Source organism: Prinia subflava, chromosome 5, assembly GCF_021018805.1.
Source record: "Prinia subflava isolate CZ2003 ecotype Zambia chromosome 5, Cam_Psub_1.2, whole genome shotgun sequence".
Lineage (NCBI taxonomy): Eukaryota > Metazoa > Chordata > Aves > Passeriformes > Cisticolidae > Prinia > Prinia subflava.
The window spans coordinates 16,091,025-16,116,973 of record NC_086251.1 but is presented as its reverse complement, the minus strand read 5'-3'; the positions used below and the strand labels follow the sequence as shown (position 1 = coordinate 16,116,973).

The 25,949-nt window shown below is 38.7% G+C and overlaps 1 protein-coding gene across 4 annotated transcripts in view; it reads left to right on the top strand.

Annotated features, from left to right (window-relative positions):
- The window catches only part of KCNQ1 (potassium voltage-gated channel subfamily Q member 1), a 333,024-nt gene that overhangs the window by 70,350 nt on the left and 236,725 nt on the right, over positions 1-25,949 (top strand). For 3 of the 4 annotated variants that reach the window (XM_063398162.1, XM_063398161.1, XM_063398159.1), the window contains exons 3-10: positions 8,512-8,638; positions 10,354-10,432; positions 11,339-11,435; positions 11,985-12,125; positions 18,936-19,046; positions 21,526-21,621; positions 23,881-24,003; positions 25,010-25,151. In XM_063398162.1, the coding sequence (XP_063254232.1) occupies positions 8,512-8,638; positions 10,354-10,432; positions 11,339-11,435; positions 11,985-12,125; positions 18,936-19,046; positions 21,526-21,621; positions 23,881-24,003; positions 25,010-25,151 (916 nt within the window). The remainder of the gene's footprint in view (positions 1-8,511; positions 8,639-10,353; positions 10,433-11,338; positions 11,436-11,984; positions 12,126-18,935; positions 19,047-21,525; positions 21,622-23,880; positions 24,004-25,009; positions 25,152-25,949) is intronic. The other variant, XM_063398160.1, reaches the window with a different exon arrangement.

Sequence of the window (25,949 nt, the reverse complement as noted above, 5' to 3'; positions counted from 1 at the left end):
TTTTTTGTTTTTTGGGGTTTTTTTGGGGGCGGGGTTGGTGTTTTTTTGGGTTTGGTTTTGGTTTTGTTTGTTTGTGTTTTGGGTTTTTTTTCATTTTATTTTTGGTTTTTTGTTTGGTTTTTTGGGTTTTTTTTTTTTTTCTGGAAGAAGTTGAAACCGGTGTTAGTCACTTAAAATATAATTTCTTTTTAAACTCTATTTGAAGAGCATGTTCACTGCTCAAGCCAGAAATCCTAGTTTTGGAGGATGAATTCTGAAAATATGCTGCTTCTAGAAGAAGAGGATATCATGAGTAAATATAGAATTAATGTCCTGCATTTGGTGACATCTCACTCTTCTTATTTGTGGAAATTACATCACATCCCAGAAAACCAAAAACCACATGGAGGAGAGCGGCAAGGCCAGAGCTGAGAATCGTGAAGCAAGGCTAGCACACAGGACCATTCCATAACTCACTTCTTGGAGGGAGGGCTGGGCCCTGGGGAGATGTTTCTGCTCAAGAGAGGTTAGAACTTAGAACTTCAGAAAGAGCTGCTCTTCAGCATACTCTGTATCTGCTTTTGCAGGCACAAGTTGTTGCAATAGGCCATAAATAAATAGCTCATGGGATCTAGATGTGGGAGCCTCATGATGTCTCTGTGCATATCCAGATGTACCTCCATCCACAGTGCTTCTTGTCTTGAAGCATCGTGTGAGTGGCGAGTAGTGGGTTTTCAAAATATTTTTTATTAATGCTCCTTCTAATTTCTGGTTGAAAATGTATTGGTGCTTCCTGGATGCTATTACAATACAGCCTTAAACAACAAAAACAGTACATTTCAAGATGTACCCCACTAGATTTCAAGTGTTGCTGTTATCAAATTTTATAGCAGGTGACCAGAACTTGACCAGTATGTCTTAAAAATGCCATCTGCCCTTATATTCCCTTTTAACTGTACCAAGTGGAGCTACTGCAAGTTAAGCCAGGCAGATCATGGCCAAATTCTTCCTTTTGTATGACTTTGCTTACAGATAAAAGATGCTGTGCAATATTTATTTTCTGATAGAATGGAATAGTATTCTTAAGTGATAGTCTTAAGGCTATAAAGGAAATATGCTTTGCTGGGAGACACAGTGGCTTTTATTGCCCTGTCATTTGTAGCTTGAAAACAACAGGGATACAGTCTCTTCCTGAGGTCCCTCAAAAAATTCCATGTTGACTTTGGAGCAAAGGCAAGACTTACAAGCTGCTTGGTGTAGGGCATGGTGGGTATGAAGTAGCTTTTTTAAAAAGGAGTGAGAAAGGTTGTTTAATAAAAAGCATGCAACAAGATACTTGACGGGATGAAAATACTCAGATCAAAGAAAGTAGCCGCTGTGTAAGTAGTGTTATTATGACAGTTCTCTGTGACACAGAAATACAGAACTGCTTGGCTTACACTGTTGGGGTTTTTTTCAGTAGTCTGTAGCAGTTCCTTCTGCTCGTATCAGCATATTGGATGTACTAATGAATGAGCTTGCGTATTTGTGAACTCTGTGTGTGTGTGCTTCATCTGAAGTGTAGGTGAATAGTTCCTTTGAATTCAGTAAGATATAAAATTAAGTATATGCTGCACTGGGTAGAAGCCAGAGCATTTTTCACTTTGATAGAGAGGGTCCTGAATGAATTCCTTCTAGAGACTTTTATGAAGCCCTGTGTAAGAGGTTCATGAAATAAACAGAAGGGAGTGGGGATTTTTAATCATTTTTGCGTCAGGGCTAGCATGTTGACACTTTCTCTCTCTTGCCAAGCACTTTGGGTTTGAAGTCTACTTCTTGAGCATACTTTGTGATGGGGGAGAGCTCCAGATTAAAACGAGTGCCATAAAATAAATGTGCAAGCCCAGCTTAATTCGCGTCTGCAAATTCCTGGTGGATATCATCAGCAGCCACGTTCAAAAGCTAAAGACAACTGCATTATGAAGAGACTTGTGAGGGGTGACGGTGTGGAAAGCTGTTGTAAGGCTGCCGTGCTCCCAGACCGTGCCTTCACGTGCAGAGTCACACCACTGACATCTGAGGCCTTTGGGGTGGAAAAATTCCAGCTGCCTGCGTTTGGGTTTGGCTGAAACCTCTAGTGAGGAGAGGGCGAAGGAAATCAGCGAAAGGCTTTTTAAATACACCTAAAGGAGTTAGGTGCCTGACTCCTATTGAAATTCAATAGGATTTAGTTGCTTGGAGCCTTTGGAAAAAATTCAACCCAAAACTGCAGGCCTGAAGTATTCTTTAATGGTCCCAGTGCTGTTGTTCTGTGCTCTCAGCACCGATTAAGGGAAAATAAAAAAGCTTTGTCACAATCAACTGTTCTAGCTCTGTCTTCTAGTAAGCATCCTTTTTTTCAGAACATGAACACTAATGGAAACATTATTTCATCTTAATTCAAAACATTAATAAGGGAGCTTTAATGATGTCCAGTAACTTGGGATTAATTATGGGCCTCTGAAGGTAGAAATCTAATCCTGATATAGTGTTTTTGTTTTTCTGTAGCCACTTTAATCATTTGGTGCCCAATTTGCTAAATAAAGAATTTTAGCAAAGGAAACCAGTCTTTTGGAAGAAAGGAACACACAAGCACATTGGCTTTAACCATTTTTTAAAAACATAGCATTATTTGTTTTCCTCTGAAAAGATGTAATTTTCAAGCTCTTTGGAAGTGAGGAGGTTAAGTAGCGGGGGGGAAAACATCTCCAGTCCTAAATAGTGTTTTTGAGACTTTTTGTTGCTCAGTAAGTGTTTATATATATCTGAGAAACCATTTGTCTTTCTATTTTTGCTCTTTGTACTTCATCAAGTTGGGATTTTTACTTTACTGAGTTTTTGTGTGCTTGCCTAGGCCATCTGATTTTGTTCTATGTATCTTAGAAAGCACAGTACAGCTTTCAGGAAAAAATCCTGCCTTTCTCAATAGAACAAAGAGGGGCCTCTCTATACAAAGTGGGCGAGATTAGAAGAAACAGTTGCCTTTGCTGCTGCTAATTTGCATGCCCTGCTTGGGCTGTACAGAAGTGCTGTCTGAAGCATGGTTCTGCAAGCCCTGATGTGTCAGGTGAACAGTGTGCTGAGAAGTGGACTCCAGCCCCTCTGAATTAGCACGTAGCCTGTGGTGTTTGGGGTTTGTGTGCTGCCCTTCTGTCAGTGTAAATGCAACCTATTGCCACAAAGATGGTCAGAGGGGGGGAGCACCTCTCCTGTGAAGGCAGGACTGAGAGCTGGGACTGTTCAGCCTGGAGAAGAGAAAGCTCTGGGAAGACCTTACAGCACCTTCCAGTATGTAAGGGAGGCTACAAGATAGCTGGAGAGGACTTTCTACAAGAGGACAGGAAAAGGGGGAATGGCTTCAAACTGAAAGGCACAGGTTTACATCAGATATTAGGAATAAATTCTTTACTGTGAGGGTGGTGAGGCACTGGAACGGTTTGCCCAGAGTTGCGTGTTCCCCATTCCTGGAAGTGTCCAATGCCAGGTTAGATGGGGCTTTGAGCAATCTGATCTAGTGGAAAGTTCCCTGCCCATGGCAGGGGGTTGGAGCTAGGTGATCTTTAAGGTTCATTCCACCTCACACTCTTCTAAAGAGTCTGTGATGGCTCTATATGAGAAACATGCTCCTGCTTTTTTTTCACCTCTGACGAGTAGAGAGATGCTGTATCTCTGCTTGTTGAGATGCTTAGCCTGTTTGTTGTCCAATCCAGCTACACAGCCCTTGACTGATGGCAAGTGTCCCCTTTGTCACGTTACTTTAACCTCAGCAGATCTGTTGTCCTCTCTCTTGCCTCCTTCAGAGACCTGCTTGTCATGATTCTGAAAAAGCTTGTGGCAGTGTCCTCGCTCCACTACTGCTGCCTGAGACTCTGAGGAGGTTCCACCTTACTGCTCTGTAGCAGCAATATCCCATTGCCTTGGCTAAAAAATAGATTTCAGTGCAAGTAGTACCACAGGAATCTTACAGCTGAGGTAATCGTTGTTGGCATTCAATCCCTCTATAAGCTACATGAGGGATTGTTTCATTGTTTAAAGAAATTCATGGGAACTTTATCATCCTTGAAGCCAGATTTGATAGAACTGTGGGAATAATGTGATTTATGTCTCCTATGAGGGTAATGTAATAGAACCTGTGATACAGCAGACGTGGGTAAAAATTGTTCTCCCAGTGAAATGTTAACATGGGAGGAAATTCTTCAGTACAAGAAATGTGTGTACTAATGAGTCTTAAGCTGTCCCCCTCACCAATGCCTCTTGTCTCCCTGTGCCTGTCGTCTCTCCTTCCTCTTAGGGCAGACACCTCTATGGGAGATGCAATAAGCTGTATGTAGTCTTCAGTTTTGGGTATTCTGTAGCCAGTCAGAAGAACATAATGGTATGCTTTACCTCCTTCCTCCTAAAACATGTGCTTTACCTCTCTTACATTTATGAAGTGTATTGAAAAAAGCCTAGAGTCCAAGTAAAGTCATTTTTGTTCATAATAGATTTCAGATGACCTATTTAGCCCTCCCACATCAAATGGTTGCCTGAATGTCTGTGATGCTTCATGACCAGTTACAGTTTTGAGGTCTACAGGCAGAGTCTCAGGCAATATATTCTCTATACAGATGCATTCTTAGCCTCCAGAGACAATTTCTGTATCTGTTAAATAGCTGTTGTTTTGGTGTCATGATCCACTTTTTGTCAGTTTTTTGTGAGTTTTTCCCCCAAGTTATTAATCTAATAGTTTAAAAACATCTCTTTCAGTTAAGTTTTAGGACCCTGTCATTCCTTTTGGAGTTACTACTGTAATGTATTTCACAATGCAGGTATTGGATGCCTCCCAGCAGAGGACTGTACTCTTTCAGTCCAGTAGGGATCAAGAAGTAAAGGAAGGGCTTTTCAAGATGCATTTATTAGTAAAATACCTGGGATCTCTGGGGGTATGGACTGTACTAGCAGATAGTATGGGTATATTTGTCAGGCAACTATGTTTTTATTGATCCTGCCTAAGCTGCTTCATTGGATTGTGAGAGCTGTACTGTAACCAGATGATTAAATATGCCATATTTTACTTGGCTGTGGTGGGATTATATGGCTGAGAAGGCATGAAAATAGCACAATCCATACACCTGGGCCGAAAGGAAGGATGGCAGAAGTGAGGGTACTGTGTAGAAATCAACAATTAAAAGGGAAAAAGTATTTTTTCTTGAGACAGCCCCTGTGTGCCTGTAGTGTGAATGTACGTGACTGTCACATCTTAGAGGGCTCTTTATGCCATGTAAGTTTTTAACCTCAATGCTGTATTTCTGTTTTCACCTTGTAGAAAGGAAATTGCTATTAAGTTACATTGGGTTGAATGGGTCCTTGCACAGTGTAGTTCTTGTGTGTATGTAATTTTAACTAAGAAAACTCCTCGACTGAGCTTTAATTCCCATGCTCACTCGTGATTTTCAGGCAGTTATTTTCTTCTGGTGCATGTAAATTTCATGTTAAGCTGTTAATCAGAAAAATACAGGGAATGTTTTAGTAGTCCAGGAGAACACAATTTTCTAATGTACTTTTTTTTTTATTGTCTGCAAACTTCTGGCCACTAATATAAGAGCACACAGACAGAAATTCATCAGCCTCCCCCACCCCCAGGAGGCTACTTATTAGATTTATGCAACACAAGATATTAAAAACACTTTTGTCTGTCACACAGCCACGGGCAGGGGAGGGGGAATTTGCCAGTTGCTAATGGATACCTGGCGTTTTTGTGTATGACCATGAAGAACAGCTTGTGCACTTTCACCCCCGATGTTCCCTGAATAACTTGGGTCTCATTTAGGTCAATAAGCCTTTATCCAAACGTCAGGAGTGAAAAATGTGTCTTGGTGTAAGCCGACTGGTCGTTCCCTGCAGTCAGCGGAGTCTATAGGGCAGTCAGTGTTCTCGGGGCTTGTCTGCGTGTCAGGCAAGGAGCTGGGTGACAGTAACCATTGAGTGCGTGTCTGTCGCATTGTCCTGGGATATTGCATTTGCATCCAGCCCGGTGTGCCTGTGAGCCAGTGAACCGTGGAGGGCTTGGGCAGCGAGCGCGCACGGCTCCCATGCAGATCCCCTGCGTGGGCAGCGCTCGCTCCTTGGCGCACAGTCCGCGCTTTCTCTTCCTGCCTTCCTCCTGGAGAACAAGAGCTGTCATCCTGGCAGGGCCAAGGCGCCTGGTCACGGTGCTGTTCGTGGTGCCATGCTGCTAAAACAGTAACTTTTCCCCTGGGTTTTTCTTACTCACCGAAGTAACTTTTTTTCCTTCTTTTGCTTTTAGTAATTGCTTTTGGGCATGTCTGAACAGTACTGTCTGTGCTAGCACGCAGGATGGGAAGCCATATATCCCTTCCTCAGATGAGCTATTTTCAGTGAAGTACAGGTTCTGCTCCCTGTGTGGTTGGAATTGCCTTTTGTAAAGGGAATTTCCTCCATGGTACTAGTGATGGGAGATGTGCTAGTCCTCTGCATAAGGAATAACACTTGGATATTAGGGTTTATTGACTGTGTCTGTGAAAGGAATAAAGTCACCTGATCAGAGAAGATCTCCTCTGGTGCTCTATTTTATGTGACAATTCCACAGCACCTCGTGTCAAGCAGAGCTCATGATTTTCCCATTCAGTTTTGGTTCACAAGTGACATTAGGCAGGACAAAGTTAAAGTTTCATTGCATTTGAAGCTTCTGTCATAAGATATAGGCTTTCCTTTAAGCATCTGGTGCAGATGCTGTTTCTTTCAATTTATGATGTTCATTATGTCTTTAATTTATTGGAAATATTTAATAATAGTTCAGTTTAAAAGAAGAAGAAATGGTGGAGAGTTCTGGTGGATCCTTTCAGGAGAAGCTCTAGAAGAGATTGTTGGCTGGGTCTGAGCTTTATGTTTATTACAACCAATGCTCCGGATAGTTCTATTATATCTTAAAAATCTACCTTGAATACAGGTGACTCTAAGCAATTGTGATAGCTGTTCTACTGAATCTGGCATCTTGTATAGGTTAAGAGAAGTCAAAATTAAGGGAAAGGGTCCCGGCTCATGTTCCACCAGCTTTGCTAGAAATGTCACAAAGTTGAACTTGAACACTTTCTTATCCTGAGATAAACAGGTTTCTTATGCCATCAAGATGTTTCAGAGCCACACAAATATTATAGCAAACTCAACTGGTGCCTAACCCTTTCCCATTATTTTACTGTATACAGCCATATTATTTTGCTCCATATTCAGGGCAGTGTCCCATGCGTTTTTGAAGGTGATAATGATTCCCATTCATCTTGACTAAACTAGGTCTGTGTCTTGGCTATTTCAGTTAACTAAGAAAATAATCATAGGTACCATCTTGAGTCCCACTTGCCAGTTTGTTATGCAGAACAGCAGTGAACCCTGCAGACTTGACAGGGCTGGATAGAATGTTCAACAGTATGTTGTGTTCTCTGCAGTTGCTCTTTATGTGAAATCACACTTTGAAATAAGGAGCTCATTCTCTTTATCTGCACTAACCTGTGTAACCCTGGCATCTTGGGACTGGTTTCTCAGCTTCACTCTTACTTTATGCTGTGTGTTGTGTTTTCAATGACAAGCCACCCTTACCATTTCAATAAGTAGATTTTGTTGATGGCTCTGATGGAGAATGTGGCCATTTATTAATTGAGTTGGCCAATAAGGAAGGATTGCAGCACCCTGATACTCAAGAAAACCATGCTGGGTATGCCATGCTTATCTAGTCTGTAGAAAACCAAGGTTTATCTGCACATAGATGCTGTTACAAATAGGACCTAGCTGTACCTCTGTTCAATCAGCAAGAATTTCAGGTGTCTTTGACATCTGTCACCTTGGAGACGTTTCCAAAGTCATGCCTTAGTACAGATGAGTAGCTCATAAGGAGCTTGGTACCAGCAGTGCAGCAGGACTGGATCTCTGTTTCTGCCAAAGTCCCTAAATGCTGACAAGAGGATGGGAAAGGTGTGTTAGGGAGTTCAGTTTGTCTTCAGTGTACCTGGAGATTGACATGTTGGTGATGGATACTAGAAGCATTTTTTCAATCCGTGTCAGCTTAAAGGGAAGACTGGAAGAGTATAAATAAGGGGGAAGTTAAGCTGATCTGGTAAATGGTACATGAAGCACACCTCTTCCTGAAATGAAATAAGCTAGCAAAATGCTCATCTTCTAAATACAGACTCTGCTTGTTTTCTTTGGCTCAGTCAAGAAACTGACTGAAAATTCTAGCACTTTGTTTGAATTAGACCAAGTGAATTGCCCAGAATGGTTTTCAGTTTTCGTACGTAGACAAGCCAAACTGCATGCAATCAAAGTATTTCAATTTTCTCCTAATATTTTCTTTCTTTACTCTTACAGGTTTTTCTGTTTTACTTCAGATCATTTTTGATACAGTTGATATATTTGTCACCTTCCTAATTTTGCATTTTATTTATCGCTTTCTAATCCATTCTGAAAGATGACATACGTATACAGTGTGGAGAGCTAACCCAGTTCCCCGTGTGTTTCTTTTAGGAAATTGTACTAGTGGTCTTCTTTGGAACAGAGTATGTGGTTCGGCTGTGGTCGGCAGGGTGCCGCAGTAAATACGTTGGAATATGGGGAAGGCTGCGCTTTGCTAGGAAGCCCATTTCAATCATTGGTGAGTATGCAAAGCTTGCAAAGTTGATGTAAGCAATGAGTAACACTTACCCTAAAGGTTTTTAGAAGTTGAATTTCTACAGTAGTTGCAGCCAAGTTAGAGCGAGAGCTCTTGTCATTACTGTGAATGTAGATTTGAATTTCCTTTCAGGAATTCACGGCACTGTCACTTGAGAACAAATGTAGCTTGGTTTGTTTTTCCAGAAGAGCAGAGTGTTTTCTTTTCAGAAGTGATCTTAAGCCTTGCCAGGAATAAGTCTTGGCTGTAGTGCTGTCTCCTGTGACCTGAGGATCCCAGACACTCTACAAGAGCTACAATTATATTTTTTCAAAGATACTGAAGAGCCTTTTTTTCTCCCCTCAGCAGCCATTTGAGTAGTTCAGTATGAGTTTGTTTTGCACTCTAATTGAGCTGTGTGTTGCATGGTAGAGCACAATAGATACACTGTGATTGCTTTGTGTATCAATTGAATTAAAATATGGTTTTCAGTGATGCATTTGGAGCTGGACACCTCAATTCCCTTGGGATTCCATTTGCTTCCTAGAATGACTCAAAGGTTCTTGAAAATTACGTCCAAATATTCCATATATGTCACTATTGTTTTTTTAGAATGCTTGTCATTAACAGTTTCACCAAAAGAAACTTAATACAAAATCAATCTGTGTTTTGTTAGCCAGCATTGAAAGAACTGTGTAATGACCCTTGCCCTGTACTTAAATACTTGGAATATAAATGGACGAAATAAATCAGACATTGGAAGAGGAGTATTGTTATGGAAGAATAGTAATTCTTGTTCTGTGACATATATTTTTCCACTACTCAGAAACATTATATGTTGTTGAGTACAAGACATCAGTTTCCATAAACTAGTTTTGCTGAATGTAAATGCCAAAAATTTGTACCTGAGTATTTTACAATTATAAAAGAGTTTGATGTAGCTCCTTTGTGCTATATATCTATATCTATATCTATATACACATATATGTAAAAATAGCAACTGCATTTCAGGTATGACTGCAGCTATAAAAAGACTTTGACTGCATCTTTATACTCTATCTTTATCCACTTCTCTTGAGTGCTAGAACACTAAGCATTCTGAAACATCATCCAAATTAATTCAGTTTGGAAAGCAAAATGCAGTTCTGCTCTCCCAGATATGGATCAAGAACTACTTAGTACTCCAAAGTACAGAGTTCCTTTCCAAAATTTACTAGGCCTGAGGCACATAGATTTAGAGTACACTACTGACTGACTTAAACTAAATTAGACTCATACCCTAATTTCAATTTTCTGTGCCTTTTAGACCTGGACAGATGAAATGATAGCAAGGCAGTTTTCTTATACATGAAATAAACCTCAAAATCTCTGTCAATTAAAATCCTGTCTAAGCGCAGAAGAGAAAATAAGAATTGGAGAAGAGAGAATAGATGGAATCTGCTGAAATTCCTCCTGGGTTAAAGCTAATAAGGATTCTAGGATATTTGAGAGTAACTCCTCATTCATCTAGACTGTGGCCAGCTTGGACCCGTTTCAGTATAACCTGATGAATTTTTTTTACATGCCACAATTGAGATCTCTTGTTGTAGAAACAAAAATAATGATTAGGAGTGACTGTTCAACTTGTTAAAGTAATATGGTTTTTGGTTCTAGTTGTCTTGCCAAAGTATTGTAAGATGCTGTTAATTAATTTTCTTCAATATACTTTTATTTTCCAGATTTAATTGTAGTTGTTGCCTCCATGATAGTTCTTTGTGTGGGCTCTAAAGGTCAAGTCTTTGCAACCTCTGCTATCAGGTAATTATATGCAGTTAAAAAAAACGTAGTGCTATCTGAGCAAGGTGGCATTTCTTCTTTAAATTTACCTCCTGTTTCAATTCTTGTAGGAGAAAATGAGTCACTGTCCAGTGTCGTCTAATAGAGCAGATCACTGATCATGTATTGGTGATCCCATAAAGTCATAATGCTTTTATAGCTAGTGGGGATAGAGAAGCTCATTCTCCTTCCTGCTTTCCACAGCTAGGTGGGTTCTACCCAAATCCTGGTTTAGTTTCTTAGCTCAGTTTTATAGCAACTCTTTGATGCTTCATACCTTGACATCTTCAAGCTGCCTGTTCATAAAATGTCTGTGGTTGTGAATTCCTGATGGACTGAATGCACCTTGTGCTCAGGAAGGTCACAACACTTGGTTTTCCTGGATGCATGGGTGACCGTGTGCTTTGCTATTCACACTAAGCTGCAGCCATGCTCCAGCATTGCAGTGACTCCCATAAGAAGAATATTTTAAAATATTATTGGACTGTCTGGTTCAAATTGCCTATGAAATTCCTCAAAGATAAGGAAATCAGATCTTCAGCAAACCAGTTCTATATTTTTTTTCCCATCCTGGTGAGCAGGTCAAATATGAGTTGATGAATTTTAGAGCATTTGCAGTTTGTGCCCAAAATTCCTGAATCCTTGAGTTATCCCTACTAGCCATGTGTACAAAGGTAATTTCTTCCCTTGGACAAGCACCTCAGACTGTCTTCATAACAAACAAGGAGAAAGATGGGTTAGTGGAGTGAAAAGACAAACACTGCTAGGTCTAACATAAAATACGCTGTGTCTCTTAAACAGTGCTTTAGGAGGCAGAATTCCCATTTCCACCTCTGTTTCTTCTCTTGTGTGTTTGGTCTCTTCACTGATTTGACAATGGTGTTCCAGGGGCATCCGTTTCCTGCAGATTTTGCGGATGCTGCACGTTGACCGTCAGGGCGGTACCTGGAGGCTGCTGGGCTCCGTGGTGTTCATACACAGACAGGTAAGCCTGGGCAGCCTGAGGAGTGGCACAGCTGATGCCAAAGCCTTTATTGTCAGAGCAGCATGCAGTCAGCCCTGCTGTTGATATCACTTACATTGGGTGTGGAAGCAGGCAGTCATCTGTTTAATCCAAGTGTGGTTGTTCTGCCTTATATTCACTGCCACTTTGGCAAATTTTGACTTGCAGTTGGACTCAACAACAAGAAATTTTCAACAACAGAAAATGAGACTTTTGAAAACTAGTCCAAATATTTGCTAAAATGTGTATCTAAATTCCAGAGTTGAGTCTGGCACTGTTTGAAAAAGTTACCCAACTACTTTTTGGTGGCCAGGTGGTTAATGAAGCCTGTGATGAGGTTGTTTTGACTCAGTGTTCTCTGTGGAGCTCAGTGGATTTTTGTTAGTTTGCACAGCCAACAGTCAATGTCAGTATTTTTTAATTTCTGAAATTGCATCCTTCTCTTCCAGTTATCCTTTATAACCCGTCAGTGTTAGGAAATTTACGTGTCTCAATGAGATCATAATGCCATTGTTTTGATTCTCTTTGCAGGAACTGATAACTACACTCTACATTGGATTTCTGGGGTTGATTTTTTCCTCTTATTTTGTGTACCTGGCTGAGAAAGATGCTGTAAATGATTCTGGAGAAACAGAGTTTGGCAGCTATGCAGATGCCCTGTGGTGGGGAGTAGTAAGTACAGCAATTTCACATGTTAGCACTGTCCAATGTGGAGTAAAATTCAAGCAATGGAGTAAGAAAGCACTTTGAAACAGCTTCTTACTGCTTCGATTCACTTTCTGGTTTTGTAATTCTGTGACACTATAAAAATACTATACATAATCAGTAATATTATTTGGTGTTTACAGTCTTATGTGATCTAAAATGATCACATTATATAAATGTAGAAACACATGTTCTGTTTCTCTATCCTGTCTTCCCTACTGGTGCAGTGATTATTTCTTGCTACCTTTGTCATTGTTCAGCTGTCTGAGATGGTAAGATTCCTGCTAAATCAGGGCTGGTTTTTTTGAGAAGGGGTGGTGTCTAGGTTTTCTTTGTCCATCTTTTTGTCAGGTTGGAGTTTTTTCCTTAAAATAGTTACCTGTGTTTTGCAATTTGACTTGTGACTGTAATTCCCAGTTTATTCAGAATGGACTCATTCTGGAGCAAGAAGCATCTCAGATAGACAGAAAATCCAGGCACAGGACTCTTGAAAGGTGGTTATATTGCTTGGAGAGCCCCTTAGTGTCTTTACATAGCATTTGTCTGTGCTATATTGTAACCATCTTCTTTAGAGATTTTTCAGCTTTTTTTTGAGGTACTACAGCTTTGGTGTAGGTGTATCTTTAGTTCTGGTAGTAAAGTTCTCCTTTATTGGTATTACAAGTGACAGTTGTCTCTTTGTTTATTATATGCACTTACTAGTGTGGCAGCTCTAGTCTGGGATTACATTTTCATAAACATTTTAATTTTGTTGCTTCTGCTAGTAACTATTCCCTCTTTCGTTCTCACGTGGTACAAATACTAGATTGGCAGTTTTATTCTGGGATTTCCCATCTGTAATTGTTCTCATTTCTGTTTCTTGTTGCAGTTCAAAGAAAGGTATTTTTGGAAGCTATTTTTCCTTGTCATTAGCACTCAAGCAGCGGCTTTTTTATCTCCTTTAATTCTATTAGCTTAATCAAACTAACTGTCATCAGATCTTTGAAATGCATAGACATCACTGATGACATACTTGCACTTTCAAAATGTGCTGATCTGCTAGAGCTTTCTCTTTGCCGCTTTAAATCAAAAGGCATTGCTTTTTTTTTTTTTTTGGTTAAAATAATACTAACTAGTAAGTCTTCTGTATAGCAGTGATAGGACTAACACCTACATTTCCCTAATAAAATGTATTTAAGAATATATATAAAAAAAATATTTTTAATGAACCTGTGCTTGTGTGTGCCTATATATCTTCTCTTTACAAACTATCACTTGCTGCTTCAGGAAGGAAGGATCTATTGATAAGCAAATCCACTGCAGGTCTGCTGGTGCCCAAATGCATATGTAGCCCTTTTTGAATACAACAGGTTTTGGTTTGTTGTATTGTTTTGGTACTATGATCTGCCATAGACTTCTTTCTTCTTGCTGTCTGCCATGGTTAAATACAGGCTTTCTTAGGACCAGAAGACTTACTGTGTAGCACAAGAAAGTGGCTTTCTGTCAAATAGCTTTTTTTCAATGCATTCATGTCATTATGGCATTTTTATTTTCCACTACAGTGGTCAGATGACTCAGTAATTAACAGTGGCAGATGTAGCTGCATTTAAAAACACATGCTGTCATTGGCGTTGCCATTAAAAACTGAGTTTGTGGCAGAGCAGATTGGCTTACTGAAAATACAGTAAAGCCTCCCGTAGCAGCAACACGATCTGTCAGGATATTGAAATATTCTCCTTTCAGGGAATTATTGTTCAGTTAATAGGCGTGCCAGTTATTTTGTCTTCCTAATTACAATAAACTTACTTAATCAATACATTTAATTATGATAATATTTTTTGTCTGTTATAGCTTCTATTGTGATGCAGCATGCAACATGAAGTGTGAGACTGCATTCAACAAACACATAATAATGTAATTCCTTTAATAGTAAAGGTAGAATTAGGTGTCCTTGTTCACCTCTAACACACTTCCACTAACTGCTAAAAAGATTTGACAGAACAAAAATGGGATGGATTCAGGCCCATTAATTTCTGATTTCTTGATAGTGTAACATTCTTCATTCTTTCTGCTAGGAAAAAGCCCCATAAAGTTAGGACAGAGGAGTTAGCCCAGAGAAGCTGTGGGTGCCCCATCCCTGGCAGTGTTCAAGGCCAGGTTGGTTGGGGCTCTGAGCAGCCTGGGATAGTGGAAGGTGTCCCTGCCCATGGCACGGGGGTTGGAACTGGGTGGTCTTTTAAGGTTTCTTCCAACCCAAACCATTCTATGATTCTATGTCACAAGGATTATCTTCATAAAGGTCTCAAACCCATACAAAAACCTTCCCAAGTGTTAGATCTTGAAAGATTTGGTTATATTTAGCCAGAATTTTCTGAATCGGTTAAACACCACAAATTCTGGTCAGTGAAAACCTGTTTTGAGCTGAACCTGCAGAAGAGGATAATTCACAGGTCCTGTCTCAGATAGCACCATAAATAAGTTCTCTCTCTTCTCTGAAAGTGCACTTACCTGACACAGTAGAGAGTGCTTCAAAAAGTCCTTGACAGTGTTTTCCCACCCCTTTTCTCACTCTCCAGCACTGTGCTTTTTCGTTAGCTCAGTCTATGTGTACACTGCTAAGCAAGTTCTTTGGGCAGCAGTAACAGAATATGTAATACAGCTGAAGTAAACCTTATAAAGGTCTGTGTTACCACAACTGAACTGCATCTGGAGTTGGGAACTTTCATATTGCTGTGCTTTGCTGACTATAGGCACACCCCTAGGGTGCATAACTTCTAATTAGATGTTCTTCATTGTCATTGTTGTTATTTATAAGTCTGTATTGCTTTTCCATTTTCATCTGTAAATTGGCCTCCTGGGCTTTATTTGAATTTCCTTGAGTACTCTAGACTGTAGCTATTTGCTATGTCATTTATGGGCTTCTTGAAGAAACCTAAAATTACCTTATGGCATAAAGAGTTGTCTGTTTTTGAATGCAGTGCAAGCTGTGTAAGTTCTGCCAGTGGCAAGATATCTGCATGTCTTTCAAAAACAGGTTTAGTGTTAGCAAGTAAAATAAATGTAATGTGGTTCATCTTTCAGTTCCTCAGTTCCAGTATTCAAAATTTGTCTTCTTTTATTGTCTGTCGTGTCCAGACTGACAGTTTTAAAGACCTAATATAGATTCAAGACCAAGGAAATCAGGAAAATATTAAAAATAAATTTTAAAAAAACCAGATGCTTAAAAAAATAAGATAAATGTTCTCATTGAATCTGTCAGAGATTACCACCTTCAGAAAGAGTTACGTGCTCACTGTCTCTGAGGGTTTTGAAGGTTTTAGTGTTTGCTTGTGGGTTTTTGTTTTGTTGTTGTTTTTTTCTCCCCCTCCCTCTTTCCTTCAGCATTCATTTCAATCCCATCTCAGAGAGCAGCTGGGAGGAGCTCTTCTTTTGATACCCACTGAATTAATACACAGTTTCCAGCCTTCACTGGAACAAACATGCCTCAGAAAAACTGTGCTAACAGTCTCTTTGATCATGAACACTATTTTCAAAAGCAATTATTGAATATACCTATGCATGGATATTTCTCTGTGCCTTTTGCTTTGAATTGAAGCAAGCAGTTTTCTGCAAATAACAGGTCTACTTGAGGATTTCTTGTTCCTTTAATTATTACAGCTTAGAAGACAGGCTTTTTCACTAAGGACAAAATTCAGCAAAACATTTACAAATTTGCTTACTCCTAAGCATACACAAGACAATGTCCTGTTTAGCAAAACCCATCAGAATGTGCTAAATGTAAATTGAGTTGGGGGAAAGCTTTGCTGAAAAATTACAGGAAATTCCACTCAAAACTGCATATGCATTAAACTTTTTCTAAATTAAAAGTAATCTCACTTAATTTATAAAATTAAGTTGCACATAAATTTTTAAAAACAGCTTCATGAAGAGTGCTCTTGTGGATCTTATTCAGAACCATTTCCCCCCCCTCTTCTCAATTAAAAAAAGCTGATGAGAACTGTACCACGGACTTCAATGTTTGACAGAAGGGGACATGTCATTTTTAGTTTCTATGTGGTTTACAAGTCAAGTGTACCAACTATACACCTGTGACATCCTTTCATTAAAAGAATTCTGATTTTGGGGATCATGTTTGGACTTCTTGTGGGTGAGTTGTTTAGTGTAGGAGTGGTTGGAGCAGGGTTGAAAGAAGAAGATATTTTTAAATGCATTTTGTAGGCATCTCTTCTTTTTGCAGCTGCCTGAGCTTTTTCTCCACTCTGAGCTTTGACCCCATGAGAGGTTCCAACTACATTTTGTTCTCATGCAATGAGCTCTCATGGAGTAGATGTGCATAAACCTTTTAAAATGGTTACTTGCAAAGTACAGATGTAGATATTGTTTCATCTAGAGGTTCTAGTGTTTTGCAGCTGTTTATCCAAATTTTCCCAGGTACACACCAGGGATTTCAGAGACAGAAGATCCTTACTTACCTGATTAGTTTCCTGTGCTGTGCTGACTTTAGTCTGATATAACCTAAAATAAAATCCTTTCCCTACTCAGTGCTGATGAACATTACTATTTCTTCTTTCTGGGTGGGGTTTTGCTTCATATTTGCTTCATAGTCCTTCAGACTTTTGATGCATATTTAGTAGGAACAACATTAGTCTTAATGCCTAAATCTGTGGTGATGTGCATCAAAGTTCTAAAATAGGGGTGGATATGGATGAATATGATTTTGTTCCTAATTAAAGCAATTGTTTTACAGGCTGCTTTTCAATGGAATTCAATGTGTGAGCTCTTGTATCAATTTAATTTCATTATGCCAACATGTTTACTATGCTAGAGTAGAAGCTGAGTCAGTATTTCCATTATAATATCCTCTTTTACAACTGTAAAATTAGTATTGTGCTCTTTAGGGAGTTTTAATCCAGCTGTAAAGAATTACTTAGGGCAGAAACTTGGCATAAAAGCTTTCAACAGCATATATTTTGGGGAAAAAAGAAAATGTAATTTCGGAATACAATGCATTTGTAGATGGTTTAGAGTTATGAGGGCAGAGGAAAAAGTTAACTGCACGCTTTGATTTGCAACCCAATTTCCAAAATGTTTTTTTTAAAATACCCTCCCAGACAGCCATCACAGGAAATACTTTTTTTGTGTTACTGATGATTCATATAAGCCAATTCAGAAGGAAGGAGCAGGGACGTGGTGGGAAAGGGGAGACAAATACTTAGATGTATATGAATTCTTCTTCAGTTGTATTTTGGTTAGCTGAGAAGCACCTTTTTCTTTTCATATTTTTAGTTAATGTGTATATTTCAACATTCATTTACAAGGATTTATAATTTTTTCAGAAACTGAAGCATAAACCTTTTTTTTTCTCATAATCTTTTTAAGAAGGCATTGGAGACCATAACTTTCCCCATAATTGTATTTTCTTTTTTATTCCATATTTTTGAAAGTGAAATTGTAATTAGGCTTTAGGATTTTTTTCAAGTCACCCTCCTATGTAGGTAAGGAGATAACGTTACTCTTCCGTCCCTCATCAGGTCCTGAATTAAGGTGGAATTTTAATAATAATTTCAGGAATACAGGCAAAGGTGTTTGGGTAGTTAACCCTTACAATGCTTCTGTGAGGTGGGAAACAGTTTTGGAAAAAGGCCACATTTTAGAAACTTGCATTAAAAATGAAAAACTAATACTTGAATGTTTTGACTGTTGCAAGAAACTTGCAGCAAACATCACCACCTGAAGCTGCCCCTCTTTTTTTTTGTGTTTGACTGGCACACCATGACTTTGCTTAGAGGGTGGACAAGGTGGGGATGGCCTTGTGTGGGACCAACCTGTGTGTCCTGGGCAGCTGAAGCCCACAGGGTCAGAAGAGAGCCTGGCCAGCCAACAACTGAGCTGTGCCTCAGCTGCTTCAGGGCTCCGCGTGGTTTCCCACGCTCTGGTTAGCCTTCCTCGAAGTCACAGATAAAAATCTCTCTAATTTACAAATACAGAAATAGCTGGTGACATAGGTGAATTTAAATTGCTCTCAGATGCTGAATGTATCCTTCTGCTTCAAACAAATACATTCTTTCCTTGAGCTCATGCAAATAATGGCTTATTAAGCCTTGTTATGCTACATCACTGTGGTGGTAATCTTGATTTCAGTGTTCTGAAAGGCAAACTCAACAGATGTTTCCTGCATGTGTGCTTTAAATTATCTGTTCCTGCTCTTAGTGTTTTATATGAGTTGGTGATTCATTAGACCGGTTTCAGGGTCTTTACTTCATGGAAAAATTTCAGCTTCTCTTGCTGTTTATGCCAGTGTTATCTGCAGGACCCCTCATGCCTGGCTGCACTCGCAGTGCCTGGGTACAGTGTGTGTGTGCTCCTTCCACGCTGCAGCCCTGCAGCCTTCTCAGCAAACATCTCCTGCCCATAAACCAAATCACCAGTGCAGAACTGTTGGCAGCCTTTCCCTAAGGAAAGTGTGTGACATGGACAGGCAATCCCTATCCCAGTAACTTCACGTGCTCTACAGTTGGCTCAGTCACGAAGACTTAAATTAATGGATTTACTTTGCGAGATTTTAAATGCATATTTTGTTGTAATTCAGTGTCCTGTATGTTTTTCCATTCATTATTCGGTGGGGAAGCAAACCTGGAAGGAAGAGTTAACCTTCATTAGTGTCACACAGGCTGATAGTGGGAGAGTTAGGAATGCAGCTCATGCTTCTTTGAAATAAATTAAAAAGGAAGAGAGAGAAACAAGCCCAAAGTGCCATGTTAATACTTGCTGTAATGCCCTCCTTATTTCTCTTTGCAGGTGACTGTTACAACTATTGGCTATGGAGATAAAGTGCCACAGACCTGGATAGGAAAGACAATTGCATCTTGTTTTTCAGTATTTGCAATCTCATTTTTTGCACTGCCTGCGGTAGGTGATCTTGTATTTTTACGACAATTCGATTCATTAGTTATCAGAGGGAAATTTAAGTTATTGATTCTTTTACTTTTCATTTAACCTGGTGTTCTGTAAGCTTTGTATTAAGCTTCTATATTGTGGCTGAAATGTATGTAGCTTGTAGAAACAAAAGAGCTTCTAGAACTAGCTAAATAAATATGCAGTGGTTTTTGTATGAAACACTAGATTTGAGAAGGATTTGTATTTGAGAGAGATGTTTAATTCCAAGTAATTTTCCTAGCCTATCTCAGAAGTGTAAAGGAAATTATTTCAAATTACTTCTTGTGATGAGTTAGTGATGTTTTCGTTTTTTTAAGACATAAAAATCCCGTAGTTTACTCAACTGATTAGGTCCAAGGTGAAGTGGAGAATTCTCACATACATCATTCTTGTAAAAAAACTTCCAAAAATATGTCACTGGCAGAAGGACAGCAATCAGCAGCCAGAGACACTCATGCAGTTCTTCACAAAATTAATATCTGTCCCTGGCCAAAGTCCTGTTTTCAAAGGTGACCTGGAGCTGACATCTTAAAGCTGTTATGGCACTTTGTTTGCACTGAAAACAGGTTCCTGAGTGCTTTCAAACAAGAAGCAAGGCACTTGAGTACCAAGGGTAAATCCAAAATCAGCGAGACTTGGACTGCGGCTTGAAAACCCAAATATTCAGTGCCAGGGTAGTTAAGGGTTTGTTTTCCACAAATTTGGCAATGCTCTTGAATTGTGCTGTTAAAATGTTTGTGCCACCTGAAGGGTTCTGTTTACATGTTTATTTTTTCAGTTCAGGGACACAGGCAGTTTTGTTAGCAGATGTTTGTGTAGTTCTAATGAAGAAGTGGTGGGGATGATACAGAATAGATCAGAATACTTTTATGCCAGTACCATCACAGAAGTTCTTCACAGCATGAAATAGTAGCTGCTAAAACTCCAGTGACCTTCTAAAATTAGTTGCCTACTTTAAATCTTTTACAGGCGAGGATAATCAGGTTTTTTAAATTCTCCAGCGTCAGTTTGCCTTTAAAGCACATGTTTCTCCCCTTCCTCATTCTGATTTCTCCCACTTTTATTTTAGAAGAGAAATCAGATAAGTGAAACAATTGGTATGGAAAATGCCCAAACCTACTTTTTTGATTGGAGAGTGTTGGTGATGGGGTGTTTGTGTAGATTTTGCTTTGTTGGCTGGTTTTTTAAAATCAGTCTAAAATGCCACAAAAATGTTTTGTAAATGATTGTGTAGCAGCAGTGCCTTCACAGCCATGTTTTATGTTTACCTGTTGGGTTTCCCTAATCTTTGTTGAAGTAGAAAAACACCAATCACCCCTTTATTAGTGGGATTTTCCTTGCTGAGTGAAGTAGTTCCCGTGAGTTGGCCCAAGGGGGAATTTGGGGTTTGAAGCTCTATTGCAGGCTTTCTTGTTGGTGTTTTAAGTAGGAGGATCTGGCTGAGATCACAGTCAAAAGTGTTTGTAGTGGCTAAATGCAACTGGTGTGAGTCTTGGATCGGGCAATGATCCCTCATTTCCCAAATATGTGGTGTTTGAGCAGCATCATCTCTTTGATCTTTACTAATGAACATAATAGGAAGGGCATTTTGCGTTCCTTTCAAAATATTTCATGATTAATAGAGTTCTTAGAGGCTGAGCCAAGATCCCTGGCTGCTCTGATGCCTTCTAGTTTGTATGGAAAAAGAATTGTGCTTTCTTTGAGTAGGTGTGATCATGTAAGCAGATTTATAAAAGATTTCATTTTCACCTGTTACTAAAACTTGTGATAAATATGCCTATACCTGTGCAAATGACCACATAAATGGCTTGCTCTTGACTTAAATTTGGACTTCATATCTCTACAATATTTAGAGCCTAGTTCCAGTTTCACACCATCCAGTGCTATTAGTTCATGTCCCTTGTCCTGAGAGTGAATTAGATGGCTTTGTGTTCAACTCAGTTGACCATTTTGAAATATGTCTTTTTCTCTTCTTTGTCCTCTTTCCTCACTCTGACCATGGATTAACATATGGAAATAGAAATTACCATACCACAGTTAAAAGTTCTAGTGGCTTACATCATGCCCTGCCACAGCTTTATTTCTCATAAAAATTTATTAAAGTCCATGGGGTTGATTTTTCCCCCCTATTCTGTCATTCCCCTGCACAAGCCTCTGTGAGACTTTTAGAGGGTATGAAATGTAATTTCTATTTCCTTTTTCAGGTCTGAGTCCCGCAGGCTTTACATCAGGGCAGGATAGCATTCACAGTTTGCTTCAGCGAGTAATAATAATTAAGACTAAAAAATTCACTGTATTAAGTCATTTCCTCTAAACAATTAGTTGGGGTTTATGATGCTGAATAGAAGTTTATTAACACAACATAATTTGGCAATTGTATGTGTGATTCTTTCCCTACACTCTTACCGAAAAAAGAAAAAAGAAAAAAAAAGGTATTGTTTTCTTTCCACAGGGAATTCTTGGTTCAGGCTTTGCCCTCAAGGTACAACAGAAACAAAGACAGAAGCATTTCAACCGTCAGATTCCAGCTGCTGCCTCACTCATACAGGTACTGAGTTCTTGCATATTGCATACTGTAATTTCTTTCCATTTATAGTAGGTTGTTTGTATGGTGTTTTGGGTTTTTTGTTTGGTTTTTTGTTGTGGTGGGGTTTTTTGGGTTTTTCTTTGTGTGTGGGTGGGGGTGGTGGTGTTTCCCCCCAAGCTGTTGGCAGTTTTCCCCACCCTGATTCCCATTAAAAACTGTACAGGAGTTACAGATCCAAAATTTGGAAATCCAATCTGTAACATAAACTAATGAGTAGAAAAGTACACTCCTAAATCGGTGTAAACTGTTTAATTCAGCTGGTTAAAATCAAATCTAAAAGTTATCCTGTAATTATTAAGCAGTTTACCTGGGGAAAATGTTATGAAATGTTATGCTTGTAGTAATGAAAAATGTAGGTGGCTTCATGTAGAGTTGTGCTTTTTAAAAAATACTTGCTTAAAAAAATTGTTGCTTGTAAACACTAATCTCAAATATACTTAAGTTAGGACAACTAAATTCTTAAAGATCTCAAATTTAGGAAAAATAAGTCAGAATCTTAAATATGAAAATGTTGTTTTGCCTTTTCAGCTCCAGAATAGGTGGCTGGGAACCAGTGGGATTCTGTGAAATCAGTCTTTCCGTGTAGGATAACTGACAGACAGGAAAATATTGATCCCCTCGTTAAAAATGCAGTTCAGTATTGGTTAAGGAGATTTTATCCTTTACTTCACTGGAGCCAGCATTGCACCCTGGAGAAGTATTAATATGGTTTCATTCTAGGTTTTCCCAGCTTTTCTTCCCTCTACTCAGTACCTGCTCATAGCTTTAGAAGCACAGAATTTGAAAGGGAACTTGATGTACACCGTATCATTTTTTTCATTCTCATATGACTTATTTCTCTAGCTTCATGAGTGAATGTGGGTTTCCAGGTCAGAATCTTTATGGAAACAGTAGCTAACTGTAAAGTTTATGCTTGAAACTAAACAGTCCCAGAGTTAATGTGAAAAAGACCCTGGTTATAGCCAGAGATTAGCTAAAAATCTTGAGATTTGTATGGTACGGTTTTGTAAGAATGGATTTTTTCAATGTTCCCACTGATTCTTTTGGGAAATGAACACCAAATTATTGGGCAGCCTGAGACTGCATGTCTAGAATGTTGTACTTGGCTCCATCAGAATTGTTAAGGAGGAGTTGAGACTAGACAATGAGTTTCTGAGTACCTAATAGTTGTAATTATGATTTACTAATAGGCTCAGACTTCTGAAAGCCCAATTCAGTAAGTGCTCTACAAATTACTTATAAAAAATTGTTCTTAAACCAAGATGTTTACAAAATAGGTACAAGACAAGAGAACAGCCCAGATGAGTAATTCTCTTTCTTTACATTCCTTCCTGGTTTCTTCTAGAGGTAATTTGTTTCTTTCACTGTTCTATTAATCATGGAGGGATTTATATGATGATTGTCTTTTCCTTTACTTTCCAACCACTGTCTGTTTCCTCTCTCATTCTACCTTACTTTGTTTCTTTCATCTAGGGTATTCTTGCCTTCTTGTAGTAAGTGAGGATCTGCCTTTATAATTCAGAGACTAATTTTTAATTAATTATTTTATATATTTATATATTTAATTAATCAATTTATTAACACAGTTAAGAGAGAATGGAGTAGTGTTTTCTTGTTGGTCTTGTTTCCTAGTCCTGCTTTTCCTCCCTTTTGCCTTAGAACATGAGACTTTATTCATTGGTGGTTGGTAAGAGGGAGGACTGGGTTTGGGTTTTGGTTCCTGGTTAACCACTGGTACTGTTCTGTCGTGCCCTCAGTTTCATTTCTTTGTATGAATATGGGCCTACTGACCACATCACAATTCCATTTTTTTTTTCCTGGTGATATTTCTGTGAGGCATGAAAGAACAATTTTTGTCTTTTTCTGAGTAGGGGCCTGTAGGCAAATGCCTAAAGTCAGGTAGGAAATTCGAGCATAACATGAAATTTCAACCTTCTTTTGAGTCCAGTCTGGAGTTCTCTCTCATTATTTGTTTGTTCCCACTGAGAATAAAAGTTGCACTTGAAAGGATTGATGTTTCTGTATGGTTTCCCCAGTTCTAACTATGTGGTTTCTATTTACTAAGTAAGGGTTCTAAACCATGCTGAGTTTGTTTCCAGAGGGCAAATTCAAGACTACCTTTAAAGAGTGACTGACATGCTGCTTGGAAGTTACTGTGTTGTACAGTGAGCCACTAATCTGATTGATTAATTATTCTGTTGCTTAAAATATTTGTTCCAGACTGCATGGAGATGCTATGCTGCAGAAAACCCAGACTCTTCTACATGGAAAATATACATTCGAAGACCTGCCAGGAATTATCATTTGCTGTCTCCCAGCCCAAAACCAAAGAAATCGGTGATGGTATCAATAAGTAACGTTTTGCATTAGAGTAATTTAAGAATTTTAAATTAGATTGAGTTTTTGTACTCTCTAGATGTTATTTGTTCGCTTGTTTTACAGATTATTACTTGGTTTCAAATTTTGATTTACATTTCAGTTTTGATTGTTCCAGTAATAAACATTACAAACTAGAAGTTGATTTGCTGAATTTCCCCAAGCTTGACAATTTTGGTGGATCTAAGGATTTGGAAAAGAGTAATAATGACCTCAGGCACATCAGTCAGTTACCATTGCTGTTTAGAAAACTACAAGGAAAGGTGAAAAAAAAAAGAAAATTGCCTTTTCCAAAATAGTAATTTTAATTGATTAAAACAAACAAACAAACAAAAGCCAACAAAACTTCTGTTTCTCTCAGCTGTTGATTTTAGGATTTTCTAAGCTTTCATGCTCAAGACTTCTTGTACCTACATACAATAATATTGTCATATCAACAGATTCCATAAGTTCCATTTTTTTTTTGTTTTAAATAGAGCAATGAAAATCCTTTGAGAGACTCTTTAGATTATGTAGTACACCATCCTCTGTACTGTGAGAGTATTGCACAACAGTCTCAAACTAGAAGGAGAGGATGTTGTGCAAAAATCTTTTTTATCTCTGAGGTTCATCTGAGTTCAGTAGCAATATATCCATTGGCTTTGTGCTGAGGTGTGATTTATTGCATCCATGATAAAGATATTCCAGAATAGTTTGATTTATATAAGCTGCTGCATTATTAGCAGATTTTCTTGTTTTACGGCAGGCAAGGGATTTGGAAATGACAATGTGCAGAAATCTAGTGATTAGCCAGTTTTGGCAGGATGAGGGGGCAACATAATGAGAAACACAGTGCAGGATCATGAAAATGTAATTCAAGCACTCTTTTAATTGGTTATAGCTCATTGGGGACTGCATTGTTATTGAAGAAGTCATTGAAGAGACAACTCCATGTGACTTGGTTTGAGTAATTTAATTTATGCGGGTTTTCCAGGTTAAAAAGAAGAAATTTAAGTTAGACAAGGACAATGGCCCTTCTTCTCCAGACAGGATGTTGGCTATACCACACATCACTTACGACCATGTGGCGGAGGACAGGAAACCTGATTTCAGTTTTGAACCATTTGAAAATTCTGGTAAGAAGCTCCATTATGAAATACCAGTAACTGTGATGAGTTCTGTGCTTAGATTTGCATACAGTTCCTTTTTAGTATCTGTAGTAAAGAAAGAAAGAACAAGCTCTTGTCATTCTATCATGAGAATACTTTTCTTTTTTGCCTTTGGTTGCTGGCTTGTCTGGGTGAGATCTAACCATTGCTTTAATGAGCATGCTCCACTGCAGACAAATCATTTCTCATTTCTGCCTTGTGGAAGACCTAGTGACTCTTAGGCTGGTGCATACATTCCCCAGTTCTGCAACTGATTGAAATTACAGGGATTAGCTGTCAGCTTTTCCATGTGAAATTTACTCAGGATGTGTTACTATTGTGCTTGTACCTGAACCAAAAAGGATCGGTGTGCCTTGGCTGCACCAAACATCGTCTGCTACATGAAAAACCATCGTGTGCTCTTGACATCTGCTCACTGCAATAGGCTGTGAATCAAGTTTTGAAAGCAGAAGTACTTAAGATAAATGTGGGTCCATCTGTATTAAATGTCACTGCACAAAATGGTACAGTATGAGGAAAAAGAAGACAGTACATTGATAATCACCTTATGATTAATAGCTTATTTATATTTGCTTTTGCTGTACTGAACTCCTAAAATAACTCTGAATTTACAATGTGGCATTTTTACAAATGTACTTTTATTGGAAGTGTTTAATGTATTGCTCAAATTTTGGCAACAAGAGCAAGGTTTAATTTTTAAGGTGTGCTTTATTGATTATAGATACCTTAAGTACTTGTGTTTTTTCTCCTCAAAAATTTGGCTGA